The sequence below is a fragment of the Microcaecilia unicolor genome, chromosome 2 (assembly GCF_901765095.1).
Source record: "Microcaecilia unicolor chromosome 2, aMicUni1.1, whole genome shotgun sequence".
NCBI lineage: Eukaryota > Metazoa > Chordata > Amphibia > Gymnophiona > Siphonopidae > Microcaecilia > Microcaecilia unicolor.
In genome coordinates, this window is record NC_044032.1 from 379,865,147 (window position 1) to 379,881,870 (window position 16,724).

A 16,724-nucleotide genomic window follows, 5' to 3' on the forward strand; every position below is an offset into this window, starting at 1 on the left:
CCATTACTAGAGTTAGAGTTGAAGCCCACTCCAGCCATGATCCCGATCTGCTGTTGCCATTTACAGGACCCAGACCGCAGAAGTTTAGCAGTGATCTTAATACTCAACCTCTGAAGCTGCCTTCCAAGCTCACATCAGCTACAAGATCTTAAGGTTTGCTTTAACTAGATTCCATCCTTTTTCTATATAGTGATCCTTCTTGTTTATCTGGTCACCGTTTTTGTCTTCACAACCTCCCACAGGCGGATATTCCAGGCACCCACCCCCCTTTCTGTGAAAAACTGTTTCCTGATATTGCTCCTAAGTCTCCCACCCTGCAACCTCAATTTATGACCTCTAGTTCTATCACTTCTCTGTATCTGAAAAAGATTAGTTTGCATATTAATACCTTTTAAGTATTTAAACATCTGTATCATATTCCCTCCTATTCCTCTAGGTCTAGGACGGTGATGGCGAACCTAGGGCACGCAGAGCCCTCTCCATTGGCACGCGCGCCATCGCTGGTCCACCCACTCTCCCTCCCTCCCAGCACCAGTTCGGCCTCCCTCCCGCCCTCCCTCCAAGCAAAGAAGCATCAGGCCGCCCGCCCGTCCTCCCTCCCTCCCAGCACCAGGAACCCCCCCTCCTCCTCTGAAATTTAAAAAGCGTACCGTCCTACTCCTCGGGGTTAAGGCGGCGTGCGTCAGCAGCAAAACGCGTGTTCTTCGTGCGGCGCGCCTTTGGCCTTCCTTACTGTCTCTCAAGCTCTGGTCCCGCCTATGGGGCGGGACCAGAGCTTGAGAGACAGAAGGGAAGGCCGAAGGCGCGCCGAGCGAAGAACATGCGTTTCGCTGCCGACGCAAGCCGCCTTAACCCCAAGGACGGTACGCTTTTTAAATTTCAGAGGAGGAGGAGGGTTCCTGGTGCTGAGAGGGAGGACGGGCGGATGGCCTGATGCTTCTCTGGTTGGAGGGAAGGCGGGAGGGAGGCCGAACTGGTGCTGGGAGGGAGGGAGCCCTGATGTTGGGTGCTGGGTGGGAGGGAGGGAGCCCTGATGTTGGGTGCTGGGTGGGAGGCCTGATGCTGGGAGGGAGAGCTGCCTCGTGCTGGGAGGGAGGGCAGGGGGAGAGGAGGGTGGCTGTACATGGGTGGCCGGAGGGGAGAGGAGGGTGGCTGGACATTTATGGCTGGAGGGGAGCGGAGGGTTGCTGGACATGGATGGAGGGCAAGAAATGAAGAAGAAAGGAGGAAAGTAACGAAATAAATGGGAAAGGAAGCCCTGGAAACGGAGTTAAGAGGACAGATAGCAGCAAAATCGGATACTGGGCCAGCATGATCAGAAAAACAAAGTCACCAGACAACAAAGGTAGAAAAAAATCATTTTATTTTCATTTTAGCGTTTGGAATATGTCCAATTTGAGAATTTACATCTGCTGTCTTATTTTGCACTGGGTATTCTGGAGCTGTAATAGCTTACAGAAATGATTTATAATGAAAGAAAATCATGTTATTTTTTTCTCCTATACTAGTATAATATTTTCAATGATGTCTGTTTATATGCGCCATGGCTGGTGTAAGGGGTGTGGCTATCATAGGGGTGGAGTCATATGTGGCAACCCCGCCCATGAGTACTGGCACTTTGCGATAAATAATTCGATTTTGGGTTGCTGTTAGGAACTCTAGGAAACAGCTCTCTCTGGCAACGCAAGTACTACAGCAAACATTAGTAGTAAATTTGAAAAAACTGAGATCTTACTCCATACTACCATCATGGTATGGGCAAAACTAAACAACAACAAAGAGGGTATTCAAAGCACAAAACAAAGTCCAAACCACCAAAACAGAAGTACCGGGGCCTTCACAAGTGGGACAAAACCTTTTATTTACATATCATGTGTCCTGTATACAAAACTTGTACTGTTGATCCAACATGGGCCGTGTTTTGGCGTAAAGACACCTGCTTCAGAGGTCATACGATTAAAACCATCTAAAATAAACTTTCCTGCTAATAGCTGAATTCAAATCGAGCTAAACTCAAGTCCGAGCAAAACAGCATGCACAGGATCATAGCATCTTATGTATGAATATATATATCAAAAAAGAAGTCATCAAAGTCAAACTCAAGGACTCTTGAGTAAGGAAAGAGAAAAAAATAAGTAATGCCAGAAAGAAGAAAATAAAATTAAGTCTTCTATGTTGCAATGGTGAGAGCTAGCTGTGCATATTACGAGGTATTGCAACAGGGTTGTGATGCACTGGAACTTTTCAAATTATTTGAGTTCTGACAGAGCTAGTAAATCCCAGCACCATTAGATGGCACCACCTACTTGTGTAATTGATTCACTGTTCCTACTGAGAAATTATTTTCCTACTACAGATTATGAGAGATATTTGGGCAAAACAGATAATGGAAGAGCTGGTCAAGGGCAACTCTAGGTATGCTCTACCTCCTACTTACTCTCTTCTCTATTCAAGCACTGACGAATATCTTTAGGAGGATCTGCAAACAGCCCCTTTTCTGACAGCAGATTTTGGGAGAAGTTGCTATTTGTGTGTTCGAGATCAGAAAGAAAATTGACCTATTCATGCTTTTGTGTTACTTCCCCAGGAAAAATATTTGCAACCATATTTAAATTAAACTTAACTCTTCACTCAAGAATGATAATTAACTTAGGTAGAGATGTGATTTACAGCTTACGTACATATATGTATATATAGTTTTGCATGTGGGACTCATAGCTTTATAAATATTTAAATATGTGCAAATGTTTAACAAAGCACATACAATGGTTTGATTTGAAAATACATATTTACCTTTTGTTGCTCAAATGTTCATCCAAAGATGTTTGACTAGTTGGTTGTACAGGAGATGATGCCACACAAGCATCAGTGATATTTTTCGAAGGCACTTCTGCATCACTTGGCGTACATTCCGGAGTGCTGTCAAAAATAATAATATTGTCAAGTCACAACACAAATTATCCATAAGTGGAGGCTGCCATTTTGTCTGGCTTAGATAATTTCCTAGTCATAATGAGGATAGTTTATAAAGCATTTTCCACATGTAAAGCAGGTTTTACATGAAGATTACATAAAGGCACATTTTGATTTTTCATTCACGCACCCTGTAAATCTTGAATCATTTCTATATTTAAGCAAATTCTTATATTTAATTTATATTCGGAAATAACATTATGGTTGCTGTGATAATCTTCCTAGATACAAATAAAGTAACTATTTTCTTTACTACCTTAATGCAGGATCAAACATCAACGTTGCCATTCTTGAAGGGGCTCATCACAAACTGAGCTATTTTGTATATTGCTCATCTATTAACCATTTACTCACTGCTATACACTGAAGATCAAGGTTGCTGTTAACATCTACTCTGTCAAGACTAATTCTTAGACTCCATTTTTGCAGTGCAATAAATGCACGTTTTGCATCATTGCTACTGAATTATAGAATGACAATATTACTCTACGGTGCTTTTTCAGCATTTCATTTTGCTATACGTATAGCAGCCTGAGAAGAAGATAGTACATAAGTACATAAGTATTGCCATACTGGGAAAGACCAAAGGTTCATCGAGCCCAGCATCCTGTTTCCAACAGTGGCCAATCAAGGACACAAATACCCGGCAAGATCCCAAAAATGTACAAAACATTTCATACTGCTTATCCCAGAAACAGTGGATTTTCCACAGGTCCATTTAATAACGGTCCATGGACTTTTCCTTTAGGAAGCCGTACAAGCCTTTTTTAAACTTCACTAACCGCCTTTACCACATTCTCTGGCAACGAATTCCAGAGTTTAATTACACGTTGAGTGAAGAAACATTTTCTCTGATTCATTTTAAATTTACTACATTGTAGCTTCATCGCATGCCCCCTAGTCCTAGCATTTTTGGAAAGCGTGAACAGACGCTTCACATCTACCTGTTCAACTACACTCATTATTTTATAGACCTCTATCATATCTCCCCTCAGCCGCCTTTTCTCCAAGCTGAAGAGCCCTAGCCGCTTTAGCCTTTCCTCATAGGGAAGTCATCCCATCCCCTTTATCATTTTCGTCGCCCTTCTCTGCACCTTTTCTAATTCCACTATATCTTTTTTGAGATGCGGCGACCAGAATTGAACACAATATTCGAGGTGCGGTCGCACCATAGAGCGATACAAAGGCATTATAACATCCTCATTTTTTTCCATTCCTTTCCTAATAATACCTAACATTCTATTTGCTTTCATTGCCGCAGCAGCACACTGAGCAGAAGGTTTCAATGTATCATCATCGACGACACCTAGATCCCTTTCTTGGTCCGTGACTCCTAACGTAGAATCTTGCATGACATAGCTATAATTCAGGTTCCTCTTTCCCACATGCATCACTTTGCACTTGCTCACATTAAACGTCATCTGCCATTTAGACGTCCAGTCTCCCAGTCTCGTAAGGTCCGCTTGTAATTTTTCACAATCCTCCCGTGATTTAACGACTTTGAATAACTTTGTGTCATCAGCAAATTTACTTACCTCAATAGTTACTCCCATCTCTAGGTCATTTATAAATATGTTAAAAAGCAGCGGTCCCAGCACAGAGCCCTGGGGAACCCCACTAACTACCCTTCTCCATTAAGAATACTGACCATTTAACCCTACTCTCTGTTTTCTATCTTTTAACCAGTTTTTAATCCACAATAGAACACTACCTCCTATCCCATGACTCTCCAATTTCCTCTGGAGTCTTTCATGAGGTACTTTGTCAAACGCCTTCTGAAAATCCAGATACACAATATCAACTGGCTCACCTTTATCCACATGTTTGTTCACCCTTTCAAAGAAATGTAGTAGATTGGTGAGGCAAGATTTCCCTTCACTAAATCCATGTTGACTTTGTCTCATTAATCCATGCTTTTGAATAAGCTCTGTAATTTTGTTCTTAATAACAGTCTCTACCATTTTGCCCAGCACCGACGTCAGACTCACCGGTCTATAATTTCCCGGATCTCCTCTGGAACCTTTTTTAAAAATTGGCATTACATTGGCCACCCTCCAATCTTCCGGTACCACACTCGATTTTAAGGATAAATTAAATATTTCTAACAATAGCTCCGCAAGCTCATTTTTCAGTTCTATCAGTACTCTGGGATGAATACCATCCGGTCCAGGAGATTTGCTACTCTTCAGTTAGTAGAACTGCCCCATTACATCCTCCAGGTTTAGAGAGAATTCATTAAGTTTCTCCGACTTGTCAGCTTCGAATATCATTTCCGGCACCGGTATCCCACCCAAATCTTCCTCGGTGAACACCGAAGCAAAGAATTCATTTAATCTCTCCACTACAGTTTTGTCTTCCCTGATCGCCCCCTTTTACTCCTCAGTCATCTAGCGGTCCAACCGATTCTTTTGCCAGCTTCCTGCTTTTAATTTAACTAAAAAAAATGTTACTATATGTTTTTGCCTCCAACGCAATATTTTTTTCGATGTCCCTCTTAGCTTTCCTTATCAGCACTTTGCATTTGACTTGGCATTCCTTATGCCGTTTCTTATTATTTTCAGTCGGTTCCTTCTTCCATTTTCTGAAGGATTTTCTTTTAGCTCTAATAGCTTCCTTCACCTCACTATTTAACCACGCCGGCTGTCACTTGATCTTCCGTCCTCCTTTTTTAATACACGGAATATATTTGGCCTGGGCTTCCAGGATGGTGTTTTTGAACAGCATCCATGCCTGATATAAATTTTTGACCCTCGCAGTCGCTCCTCTAAGTTTTCTTTTCACCGTTCTTCTCATTTTATCACAGTCTCCTTTTTTAAGGTTAAACGCTAACATATTTGATTTCCTATGTATACTTACTTCAAAGCTAATATCAAATCCGATCATATTATGATCACTGTTATCAAGCAGCCCCAGCACCATTACCTCCCGCACCAGATCATGCGCTCCACTAAGGACTAGGTCTAGAATTTTTCCTTCTCTCGTCGGTTCCTGTACCAGCTGCTCCATAAAGCTGTCCTTGATTTCATCAAGGAATTTTACCTCCCTAGCGTGCCCCGAGGTTACATTTACCCAGTCAATACAGGGGTAATTGAAATCACCCATTATTATTGTGTTGCCCAGTTTGTTTGCGTCCCTAATTTCCTTTAACATTCTACATCCGTCTGTTCATCCTGGCCAGGCGGACGGTAGTACACTCCTATCACTATCTTTTTCCCCTTTACACATGGAATTTCAATCCACAGTGATTCCAAGAAGTGTTTTGTTTCCTGCAGAATTTTCAATCTACTTGATTCAAGGCTCTTGTTAATATGCAATGCTACCCCTCCACCAATTCGATCCACCCTATCACTACGATATAATTTGTACCCCGGTATGACAGTGTCCCACTGGTTAGCCTCCTTCCACCATGTCTCAGAGATGCCTATTATATCTAGTTTTTCATTTAGTGCAATATATTCTAACTCTCCCATCTTATTTCTTAGGCTCCTTGACAGTACTTGACAGTACTAATTTGCAATCTTTTGTCTGATTTTTATTTTTATTTAGGGACACCTGATCTACTACGGTCTCTTTTGCAACCTCAATATCAGGATACTCTATATTCCCTGTTTTGGTGATATCTTTGAAAGATACCTTATCCCGAACCATGCGCTTTTGAGTGACTGTCGGCCTTCCCCCATTTCTAGTTTGAAAGCTGCTCTAGCTCCTTTTTAAATGCCGACGTCAGCAGCCTGGTCCCACCCTGGTTAAGGTGGAGCCCATCCTTTTGGAATAAGCTCCCCCTTCCCCAGAATGCTGCCCATTTCCTAACAAATCTAAAACCCTCCTCCCCTGCACCATCATCTCATCCACGCATTGAGACTCCAGAGCTCTGCCAGTCTTTTAGGCCCTGCGCATGGAACAGGTAGCATTTCAGAAAATGCTACCCTAGCGGATCTGGATTTGAGTTTTCCACCTAAAAGCCTAAATTTGGCTTCCAGAACCTCTCTCCCACATTTTCCTATGTCATTGGTACCCACATGTACCAAGACAGCCGACTCCTTCCCAGCACTATCTAAAATCCTATCTAGGTGACGCATGAGGTCCGCCACCTTTGCACCAGGCAAGCAAGTCACCAGGCGATCCTCACGTACACCAGCCACCCAGCTATATATATGCCTAATGATCGAATCACCAACTACAACAGCTGTCCTAACCTTTCCCTCAAGGGCAGAACTTGTACTATCCTCACACACCGAGGATATGTCTCCATCTCCTGGTGGGCAGGTCCTGGCTACAGGAGTACTTCCTACTTCACCAGGGTTATGCTCTCCTTCTAGGAGACCTCCCTCCTCCAAGTAGCACAAGGGCTACCAGACTGGAGGTGGGACTTCTCTACAACATCCCTGTAGGTCTCCTCTATGTACCTCTATGTCTCCCTCAACTCCACCAAGTCTGCTACTCTAGCCTCAAGAGAACAGACACGTTCCCTCAGAGCTAGGAGTTCTTTGCATTGGGCACACACATATGACATCTACCAACTGGGAGATAATCATACATGTGACACTCAATGCAAAAGACTGGATAGCACCCCTCTCCCTGATGGACTGCTGACTCTATCTTAGTGTTTTTGAGTTTTTCAATAATTTAAAACTTGCTACAGTATTAAGGATATTAGCCTAATATAAAAGTATCTTTTAATTTATATAGTATATTGTATGATTTAGTGTTTGCTTCTTAGATGGTAATGAAATATATTTAAAACTCTGTAAGAGCACTCCTTGCTTGTTGCCCTAATTACAATAACTGACTATAAATGAAGAGCTGTCCTAGGGGTAAGGAAGACTAAACTAGATCCTGCAGTGCCTGTTAGATTCTGTTAATGCTGTGGTACAAAGTTTTTTAAAACTAAGTGGAAAAGACTATGGAGATTAGTTGATAAAATTTGCTTTTTATATTTTTATTTTGCCGAATACTAACCTACAATTCCTCCTTTAAACCCCAATCTTTAACTTCCCAAAGCACAAAGCAAAATAGCGTTCACTTACCAGAGAAATGTCCTCTTCTCTCAGAACTTCTCAGAAAGAAAGTTCAGTGGGACCTTTCCTCTTTATATAGTTTTGAATCTAAGGGGCCTCTTTTAAACAGGCTCTTTGAAGCTGACTCAGCAACCTATGCAAGTATTCTACTTCCCCACATCTTAATTGAGGTCGCTGGATGAGCTACCTCTCCAGCAGCCAAGGAACAGAAATAACTGCCTTTTAGAACAAGAGTTTTTGGCTGTTTAGTTTCTACCTCTAGAAAATGTTTCAGTTTAAAACTATGGGAAAAATGCCTATTTCTAGAGAAAATTTCAGTTTAAAACTATGGGAAAAGGGTTTGTACACTATGGCAACTAGTTAATGATGCTTGCTTTTCTCTCTCTCTCTCTTTTTACTCCCCCCTTAATACTAAACTAGATCCTGCTTGCTTTTCCCTCTCTCTCTCTCTTCGACATACATTTTATTATGTCTCACACTCAATAGATTAAGGTGCAGTCTTAATGTCACAGTATCAGTCCTTTCCCTGCTTTTCATTTATTACTTCAATTAGAATATAGTAATTGAAAATTGAGATTTTAGATACCAACTTGAGATAGAAAACATGATGATTATGGCATTGCTAATAATAGGTCCACTTTAGATCTATGCTCGGCACTCTAGGATAAAGGATGTCACACTGTGCATTTTCTGTTTTAGCTCCTGCTGATCTTTCTCCTTTTTCTGTAGGAATTGAATTCCCCACTTTGCATACCTCGCAATTAGACTTGGGTAAGAGTTTCTTCCATTTAGTCATATCACCACTGGTTTGTTGAAATCGGAAGGATGGTCGCCCAGTCATTTGTTAATTTATTAAGGATCTTCCAAAAAACATCCTCAATATTATATGGTGAAATTAGTTCTTACCTGCTAATTTTCTTTCCTCTAGACCCTCCAGACCGGTCAAGGTGCTTGGGTTATGCACGCCTACCAGCAGAGGGAGACTGAGAACACTAAAACTTAAACCAATATAAGCTAGCAGCCAAACCCCCAGCAGCCAGTAAATCCCTAACAAATCAAACGAATCACAAAGAAACATGTATACAGTGGGCGGGTTTCTTGACCGGTATGGAGGGTCTAGAGGAAAGAAAATTAGCAGGTAAGAACTAATTTCACCTTCCTCAGCGACCCTCCAGACTGGTCAAGACGCTTGGGAAGTACCAAAGCAGTATATATCCTAAGGGCAGGAACCCTGCATTCCACAAGTCAACACTGTCGCACCAAAACTGGCATCCTCTTTAGCCTGTACATCCAGTCTATAATGTTTCACAAACGAATGCAGCGAGGACCAGACCGCTGCCCTGCAAATATCTTGAGGCGGAACCAAACCACTCTCAGCCCAGGAAGAAGCTACTCCCCTGGTCGAGTGTGCCTTCAGTGCTTCAGGCACTCTACGGCCCTTGAGCAAATATGCCGAGGAAACTGCCTCCTTCAACCATCTGGAAATAGTCGCCTTAGAAGCCGCAGCTCCCTTCTTCGGACCTCCATACAACACAAACAACCTATCTGAAGACCAAAACTCTCGAGTCCTGGCCAAATAAGCCCTCAAGACTCGCCGAACATCCAGCTTAGCTAAACGGCGCTGAGAAGCATCTCCCAACTTATCTCCCAGAACTGGCAAAAAAATGTCCTAATTTACATGAAAAGCATACACAACCTTGGGTAAAAAGGAAGGAACCGGCTTCAAAGAGACCTTTTCCTTTGAAAAGGACAGGAAAGGCGCACGACAAGACAACGACTGCAACTCCGAGACTCGTCGAGCCGAAGTAATAGCCACCAAAAATACCGACTTCAAAGTAAGATCCTTAAGAGTACTCGACCCCAAAGGCTCAAAGGGAGACCCTACCAAAACTTCCAACACCAAGTTCAAATCCCACGGCGGTACAACTGGCCGACGAGGAGGACGAATCAGCTTCACAGCTCTCAAAAATCGAACCACATCCAGAGAACTCCCCATATCCTCCCCCGGAAACAGGACAGAGACACAATCTGCACCTTCAAAGAGGAGAGAGCAAGACCTCGATCTACACCATCCTGTAAGAACTCTTACACCTCCGGAACGGAAGCAGACCAAGGAGAACAAGAACGACTCTCACACCAGTCTTCAAAAATCCACCACACCCTAACATACGCAAAGGACGTGGACCGTTTGCGGGACTGCAACATAGTCTCAATCACCCTAGCTGAAAAACCTTTCTTCAGCCTGTCCCTTTCAAGAGCCAGGCCGTAAGCGAGAACGGAGACGGGTCTGGCATCACGATTGGACCTTGCACCAACACCACCGACTCCTCCAGCGCAAGGGGCCCGCCTATCGCCAGACGTACCAGATCGGTAAACCATGACCGACGAGGCCAATTCGGAGCCACAAGAATAACTGTCCCGGCGTACCACTCTATTCTTTGAGCTATCCGTCCTATTAATGGCCGAGGAAACACGTACAACAGCTGGTGAGGAGGCAACGAGAGCACCAGAGCATCGATCCCCTCGGACCTCGTATCGCGTCGCCTGCTGAAAAACCTGGGCACTTGAGCATTGTCTGACGAGGCCATGAGATCTATCACCGAAGACCCCACTCCTTCACTAGGCGACGGAACAATGGGCGATGTAGCGACCACTCTCCTGGATCCAACGTGTACCTGCTCAAAAAATCCGCACGGACGTTGTCTACTCCGGCTACATGACTTGCCGAGAGACTCTGAAGATGAAGTTCTGCCCAATGCATTAACTCCGCCGCCTCCTCTGCCACTTCTCGACTCTTGGTGCCCCCCTGATGATTTACGTACACCACCGCCGTGGCGTTGTCGGACAGTACCCAAACCGCCTTGCCTTCGAGAAGATACTGAAGGGACTGTAAAGCCAGTCTTATCACCCGAGTCTCTAACCGATTTATGGACCACAAGGCTTTCTCCTCCAACCAGCGGCCCTAAGCTATTTCCCCGAGACAATGTGCCCCCCAACCTGCTAGACTGGCATCCGTCGTTAGAATCGTCCACTCCGGAGGATCCAAGGGCATGCCTTTTTCCAGATTCGGCATGTGAAGCCACCATCGCAGGCTGAGACGAACCGGATCCGGCAAGCGCAGTCTTTTCTCCAAGCTCTGAGTCTGAGGAGACCACCGCTCCAACAGGGCCACCTGCAACCGCCTCATGTGAGCCCTGGCCCAGGGCACTACCTCTATCGATGCCGCCATGAGCCCCAAGATCTGAAGGTAAGAGTGAGCTGATGGGAACCACTTGGCACAAAACTGACTAATCAATAACTGCATCTTGGCAATTCGACCTGCCGGTAGAAACACCCGGCCCTTCTCCGTATCGAATTGAACTCCCAGATATTCCAGGGACTGAGACGGTACTAGGTGACTCTTGACCATGTTCACTACCCAGCCGAGCGACTCTAAGAACGCTACCACCTTCACCGTCGCTTCCACACTCTCCTGGTGGGACTTGGCGCGAATTAGACAATCGTCGAGATACGGGTGTACCAACACTCCTTGTTTCCTCAAGGCTGCCGCCACGACCACCATAACCTTGGAAAAGGTATGAGGCGCCATAGCCAGACCGAACGGCAGTGCACAGAACTGAAAATGCTGACCCAGAACCGCAAAACGGAGAAACCGATGATGAGCCGCCCGAATGGGGATATGAAGATAAGCTTCCGTCAGATCCAAAGACGTGAGAAACTCCCCCTTCTGCACCGCTACTATAACCGAGCGCAACGTTTCCATGCGAAATGAGGGGACCTTCAAAGTCTCGTTGACCCTCTTTAGATCTAGAATAGGCCGGCAGGAACCTTCCTTTTTGGGGACCACAAAATAAATCGAACCTGTCCCCCTTTCTGAAACCGGCATGGGAATGACCGCCCCCAGATCTAGCAGCCGACGAAGCGTCTGCCGAATCGCCCTGGCCTTGACCCGAGAGCGGCACGGAGAGGCAAGGAAAAATCAGGAAGGAAAGTCTCGAATTCTAGCGCGTACCCATCTCGCACTACTTCGAGGACCCACTGATCTGACGTGATATGGGTCCACTTCTGATAGAATTGACTCAACCGAGCACCTACCCTTACCAGAGGCTGGACCCGCACACTTTCATTGAGCAGCACGCCCGGAGGACAGACCTCCCCCCCGGTGCGTCGCGGCCCACTCGCCGACCTCCGCAAAAGGGCTGAGTACACTGGAAATATCGACCTCTAGGCGCAACACTGAACCTACCCGGCCTATAGCGCCGAGTATCTTTGAAACACGCACGCCCTGCCATACCTCGACCCCCTGCTTTGGGGAGCAACTCTGGCAAGCGCGGCATTTTGGCCTCCCCAAGGCCACGAACCAACTTATCCACTCTTCTCCAAACAGCAAGGTCCCCTTGAAGGGAAGGGAACATAACTTGGACTTTGACGCCACATCCACCGTCCAACCACGAAGCCAAAGAGACCGATGAGCTACAACCGCCAATGCCATATTCTTAGCAGAAGCTCTCAGTAGATCATAACTAGAATCTGCCAGAAAGGAAGAGCCCATCTCTAACTTGGCTAACTCCTGCACCAAGGTAGCCCTATCTAAGGCCGGGCCATCCAAAGGTCTTTCAGCCCAACGGAAACGCCCTGGCTACTAAACCCCCGCACAGAGCGGCCTGAAGCAACAATGCCAAAAGATCAAAATTGTGCCGAATGAAAGACTCTAATCTCCTATCCTGCGGATCTCTGAGAGCAGCCCCCCCCATCAACTGGAATAGCCGTAGCCTTGGTAACTGCGGTCACCACTGCATCCACTGTCGGCGACTTAAAGGAGTCCCTATCCCCTTGCGGAATAGGATACAGTCTCGCCATAGCTCTGCTCACCTTACAAGGAGAATCTGGAGAGGACCACTCCTGGACAATCATATCCCTAAGATCCGAATTAATGGGAAAAGTACGCGCTGTCCTCCGAATTCACTTAACTAAGGGGTCCAGCTGCTTAGCCTCCGCTACCACCAGCTAAGGGGACTCAAACCTAAGAGTAGACACTACCTGCTCAATCAACTCCAGGAGCTCATCCCTAGGAAAAATACGCACCACCGAGGGGTCTTCACCTGGCAAGGGCCCCTCCTCCTCAGAGATCTTGTCCCCCAGGAACTCATCCCCCAGCAGACTACCCTCGTCGTCTGAGGGAGGCAAGGAAAACGAGTCTGGCTCTTCTGACCAATCCAGACCCTGTCGGTTAGCTACCAAGGGCCCTGCTCCCTTGGGAGAATCTGCCTGAGTAGGACCTGACTGCCAAGCCTGAAACATGGCCCAAATAAAATCAGGAGGGAACCCCATGGCCCCCGTGCCCTCCGGAGGCCTGCAAACACTCTGCCCCGGAGCATCTAACACTGGGCGCGAAGACCCGCCCCCGGGACGCCCGAATCCAAGATGGCGGCGGTTCCCACCAAAATCGGAACTGCTGCTTCGGCCCCAGAGAGCAAGTCAGCGCCGGGCAAAACCTTACCGCTACCAGAAACCTCCACAGCCAACACCGGAGGCGAAGAAACAGGCTGTTTAGGCTCCCCGCAGAACCTGCATTGAGCTCCCGGCGCGTCTATCCCCCTTCGCGCACAAGAACGGCAGTGCGACGGCTTTCCCGCCGACATCGCTAATTTAAAGCGATACACACACGAAAACTACACAGTCGCCCCAGCTCTCTCAATCTTGCTTAAAATTCACAGGCTTCTTGGTCAGCTTCCCAAACAAAACAGCAAAGCACTGCCAAGCAGCCAAACGCTGTCTGAGGCTCCCCCTTTTTTTTTTTTTTGTATTACACACACACTCACACCAGAGCCCAGCTGCTACAAGCTGACAGGGGCTAAAGCACTCAAGGTTCCTGCAGAGCAGGAGCCGAGGCAAAAGGCAGAGAGCTCAGAATGAAAATCAAAGAGCTAAATCCTGCCAGAAGCTATGGCTCTCAAGGTTCCTGTCACTACAGGAGCCGAGGCACAGGGCTGCCTAACCAAAGGCCAGCCGAGGAATAGCCATACACCGGCTAAATTCCCCAGAGGAAAGTGAATCCCACTGGACCCGCTTATCCCGAAGCACTCAAAATTCCAAGTACAGGGTACTAGCCAAGTAAATCTAATCCTACCAGACCAGACCCTCTGCTGGAGACTGAGATTTACTGGCTGCTGGGGGGTTGGCTGCTAGCTTATATTGGTTTAAGTTTTAGTGTTCTCAGTCTCCCTCTGCCGGTAGGCGTGCATAACCCAAGCGTCTTGACCGATCTGGAGGGTCGCTGAGGAAACAGACATTTCTAAATGATCATCTGCAATTTTTAAACTAAAATTGGAACACAACTAAGTATTGTCCAATTAGGTCAATATATATTTATATTTGTTAATTTGAATTATAATATTTTAATTGGATATGGATGTTCATTTTATTATCTATGTGTCTATGTATTTCGCCCCTTTTAAATTATTATTCATTTACTATTAAGTTTTATATTCGTTTTAAGTTTTTTTATCATGTTGCAATGATTCCTTTTTAAATAGATTACTTATGGTGATGTTTTTATCATTATTTTTATGTCTAGTTCAATTTATATTTATATCTATTTTTATTTTTCACTTGTAAGTTACTCTCTATATTGTATGTGTTTTATTATTAGACCCCTGAGGCAGGCGTTGCTGACACCAAAATACGGCCCGTGTCAGGTCTCATTTCAATAAAGGACTCCTGTTGTCTCAGTCTTGAAGGCCCAGTTGTGCTTTTTTCTCTGTATACTTTCTGTGTATGCTGAATCACCCTCTCTGTTTGCCCTGAACAGGAATATAAATGTCCTTTAGATCCAGAGAACATAGCTAATGCCTCTTTTGAAAACTATCCTGAGCTTTTGGTTTGATAAGATTTGCTCAAGGCCCTCAGGCCTAGGATTGGGTGGAATCCTCTGGTCTTTTCATGATCAGAAAATACTTTGAATAAAATCCTTCATTCCCGCAGTGGAATAGATTCAACCACAACAGCCTGTAAGACAGACAAGAGTTCCTTTATAAGTATTTCATGATGCTGAGAGCTTTAAACTTTGATGTCAGTGGGCAATTTGGAAGCTTGTCTGCCAACTGAAGACTGTATCCTATCTGGACTATTTTAAGAGTCCATCTGTCTGAGATTATAAGGAGCTATTCAGTTGAAAAAGTGTAGCCTTCCTCCTACAGGTAGGCAATGTGGAATAGATATGGGAACTGAGGCTATGCTCTCATGGAGACAGACTTTGGCTGCAACAGAGTTTAGGACTTTTGGGGAATGTGCTGTCTTGGATGAGATGAGAACTTTGTCAAGACTGGTAGAAGCGGAAGGTGGAGGATACCTACACCTATGAGAGTAATAGGATTTCCACTGCCCTCTGCTCTGACACCTCCTGGTAAAGAAGGTAAAATTATGTATAATCATACCTGATAATTTTCTTTCCATTAATCATAGCTGATCAATCCATAGACTGGTGGGTTGTGTCCATCTACCAGCAGGTGGAGATAGAGAGCAAACTTTTGCCTCCCTATATGTGGTCATGTGCTGCCGGAAACTCCTCAGTATGTCGATATCAAAGCTCCATCCGCAGGACTCAGCACTTAGAGAATTACACCCACGAAGGGACACTCTGCCCAGCTCACCACCGCCGAAACGGGGGAGGGGAATTAACCCAGCTCATCCCCACACAAGTGGGGGAGGGGAATCCGTCCAGCTCATCCCCGCGGAGCGGGGGAGGGACACCACACCCGCCGATGCGGGGGATCCGGCTTATCCTGCAACCGCAACCGCGGGAGGAGCTGACTGACCCTAACACCGCCGAAGCGGGAAGGGTACAAAGCTGCCCTACAGCCGCACGAAGCGGGAGGGAGTGCCGGCAGAATTTATGTCTCAATCCAGCCCCGTAAAACGGAGGGGAGAGGAATGCAGCAGCTCACTGTAACACAAACTCGCCTCAACTCTTGAAGAATCCAAGTGAAAAAACTTGAACACGAAGTCTTTCTGAAGAAACTGAAGACTAAACTTGAACCTGAAATGCAACCAGAATAAAAACAGTACAGATATCTGGGAGGGGCTATGGATTGATCAGCTATGATTAATGGAAAGAAAATTATCAGGTATGATTATACATAATTTTACCTTCCATATCATCAAGCTGATCAATCCATAGACTGGTGGGATGTACCGAAGCAGTACTCACCCAGGGCGGGACATTGAAATCCCTGACCTCAACACTGAAGCTCCAAACCGGGCCTCCGCCCGTGCAGCCACAGTCAAACGGTAATGCTTGGAGAATGTATGAGCCGAAGCCCAAGTTGCCGCCTTGCATATCTCTTCCAAGGAGACGGACCCGGCCTCTGCCATCGAGGTCGCCTGAGCTCTCGTGGAGTGAGCCTTCAGCTGGATAGGCGGCACCTTCCCTGCGGCCACATAAGCCGCTGCAATGGCTTCCTTGACCCATCTTGCCACTGTAGGCTTAGCAGCCTGCAGACCCTTACGAGGACCTGTAAACAGGACAAACAGATGATCCGATTTCCGGAAATCATTGGTCACTTCCAAGTATCTGATGATGACTCGTCTCACATCCAGATATTTAAGAGCAGAGTACTCCTCTGGGTAGTCCTCCCTCCGAAAGGAAGGGAGACAGAGCTGCTGATTCACATGGAAGCGAGAAACAATCTTGGGCAGGAAGGAAGGCACTGTGCGAATAGTCACTCCTGCTCA

The 16,724-nt window shown here is 45.8% G+C and overlaps 1 protein-coding gene across 2 annotated transcripts in view; it reads right to left on the reverse strand.

The window, feature by feature from the left end:
- Positions 1 to 16,724, reverse strand: part of CENPC (centromere protein C) — a 247,457-nt gene that overhangs the window by 129,970 nt on the left and 100,763 nt on the right. For both annotated transcript variants that reach the window (XM_030190519.1, XM_030190518.1), the window contains one exon: positions 2,794 to 2,919. In XM_030190519.1, the coding sequence (XP_030046379.1) occupies positions 2,794 to 2,919 (126 nt within the window). The remainder of the gene's footprint in view (positions 1 to 2,793; positions 2,920 to 16,724) is intronic.